General features: G+C 60.4%; 1 protein-coding gene across 1 annotated transcript in view, besides 1 other annotated feature; it reads left to right on the forward strand.

The window, feature by feature from the left end:
* Tco025E_09730 (trans-sialidase) overlaps positions 1 to 658 on the forward strand; it is a gene marked incomplete at both ends in the record, with an annotated part of 2,150 nt that extends 1,492 nt beyond the window's left edge. Inside the window, one exon of the mRNA XM_029376539.1 lies at positions 1 to 658. This exon is cut by the window's left edge and continues 1,492 nt beyond it. Coding sequence (XP_029223350.1) covers positions 1 to 658 — 658 coding nt within the window.
* An 83-nt stretch (positions 659 to 741) lies between these two features.
* Positions 742 to 772: a microsatellite.
* Positions 773 to 1,602: the final 830 nt, after the last annotated feature.

Genomic DNA, 1,602 nt, shown 5'->3' on the forward strand with positions numbered 1-1,602 from the left:
CATGGATAGCAAGCACACGGCTGCGGGCAGCCCCAACGTGACGGTGTCGAACGTCCTGCTGTACAGCCGCGTGCTGGGCGCGGGTGAGCTGAAGCGACTGCAACTCGGCAGCTGCACGATTCCGCCGTCGCGCGCCGAAGGCGGCGTTGCCAGCGACACCCAGCCGACGGCGGTGGGTGCGACGCAAACGGAAGCCGCCGTTGGGGCGTCGGTGCCTGCAAGGCCTCCACCACCACCGCCGGGTGCAGAAGTTGACGCAGCGGCGGCCGGCCCCGCGACGGCTGGCAATCGCCCCGGTGCCGGCAACGGCGTCGGCCCGCAGCCCCACAGTGCAGAACCGGTGCGGGACGGTGCGCAGTCGACGGACGGGGCTGCCGCAGCAAGCACCACCACCGGCGACGCTTCGGCAACTGCGGTGCAGCCGCCACAACAGGGCGCTGACGCTGCAGTGGGCAATAAAAACGCCCCAGCTGGCACTCAAGAAATCCCGCCAGCAAGCGACGCGGCGCCACTCCCGGGCAACGGCTCCACTGCCTCCAAGCACAGCACTGACTTGAGGCCCAGCGAGGGAAGCAGCGACGGCGCTCTGCGTGGGTGTGTGTCTCGACTATTGCTGCTTGCCCTGCTGGGGCTGTGGGGCACGACGGCTCTCTGCTGAATGCAAGAGGGAGAGTGGACTTGTAACCCCTCGTCTAAGATGTGCGCGCTGCGGTCCCAACGGGTCTCTTCATTTAAATATCCGTTTGCTTGTTTGTTTGTTTTTTTGTCTGTTCCCCTCCTCCCTCCTATTTGGGCTTTGCTGGAAGAACCAACACCCTGTGGGCGCTTTTTTTGTTTTCATTCGTTTTTTCTAATGATCGCTTGCTATACACACTACCATGGGCGGCGCACACTCCTCCCCGTCTTAATTGCCTTTGCGGCCGCACACACACGCGATTCCGGCAGCATTGCTGTGCGCCGCACGGATGTGCCCCAATGGACATGAGGCCGCGGCCACCGTGAGGTGCAAACGTGATGCGACGTGTCTGTTTGTGTGGTTGTGTGTGCGACCGGGCATTTCTTTCTTTTTTTTATTGGTGCAGGTATTAAAATATACGCACACACTCTCACAGTCCTCTTGTGCTGCTGGACGCGTGAAAGTAAAGAAGCACCTGCCGAAGTAATTCTTCTTTTCCTTTTGGGTTCTGCGGGGATTATTTATTTCTTCTTGCCCGCCTTCTTTTCTTCTGCGGCCTGGGCGATGCCCACCGCTGCCGTGTTTGGTCGCACCCTTCTTAAGTCCCTCTTGCTTCTTTCTCTCCTCCGCCCTTCTCTCTTTTGTCCCCACGCACACGCCGAAGGAAAAGAGACCAAGCGCCGCTTGCAGCCTCTGTGCGCTTTGAGGGCTCTGCAGCTACCACCACCAGCAATCAACACACACACACACAATTGTTTAGGCCTGAGCGGATCCGCCGCAGGGGGGGAAGAGAGAGAGTGAGAGAGCGTCAACGGTCCAACATGCCCCGGCGTCTGTTTGCCTCTGCGGCGCCGCTGCTCCTCCTCTGCGCGTTGATATGCTGCGGCAGAAGTGGTGCTGCGGCCGCTAATCAAGCGGATGTCATC

Source organism: Trypanosoma conorhini (genome assembly GCF_003719485.1).
Source record: "Trypanosoma conorhini strain 025E chromosome Unknown Tco_14.4_contig_01251, whole genome shotgun sequence".
In the NCBI taxonomy this organism is placed as follows: domain Eukaryota; phylum Euglenozoa; class Kinetoplastea; order Trypanosomatida; family Trypanosomatidae; genus Trypanosoma; species Trypanosoma conorhini.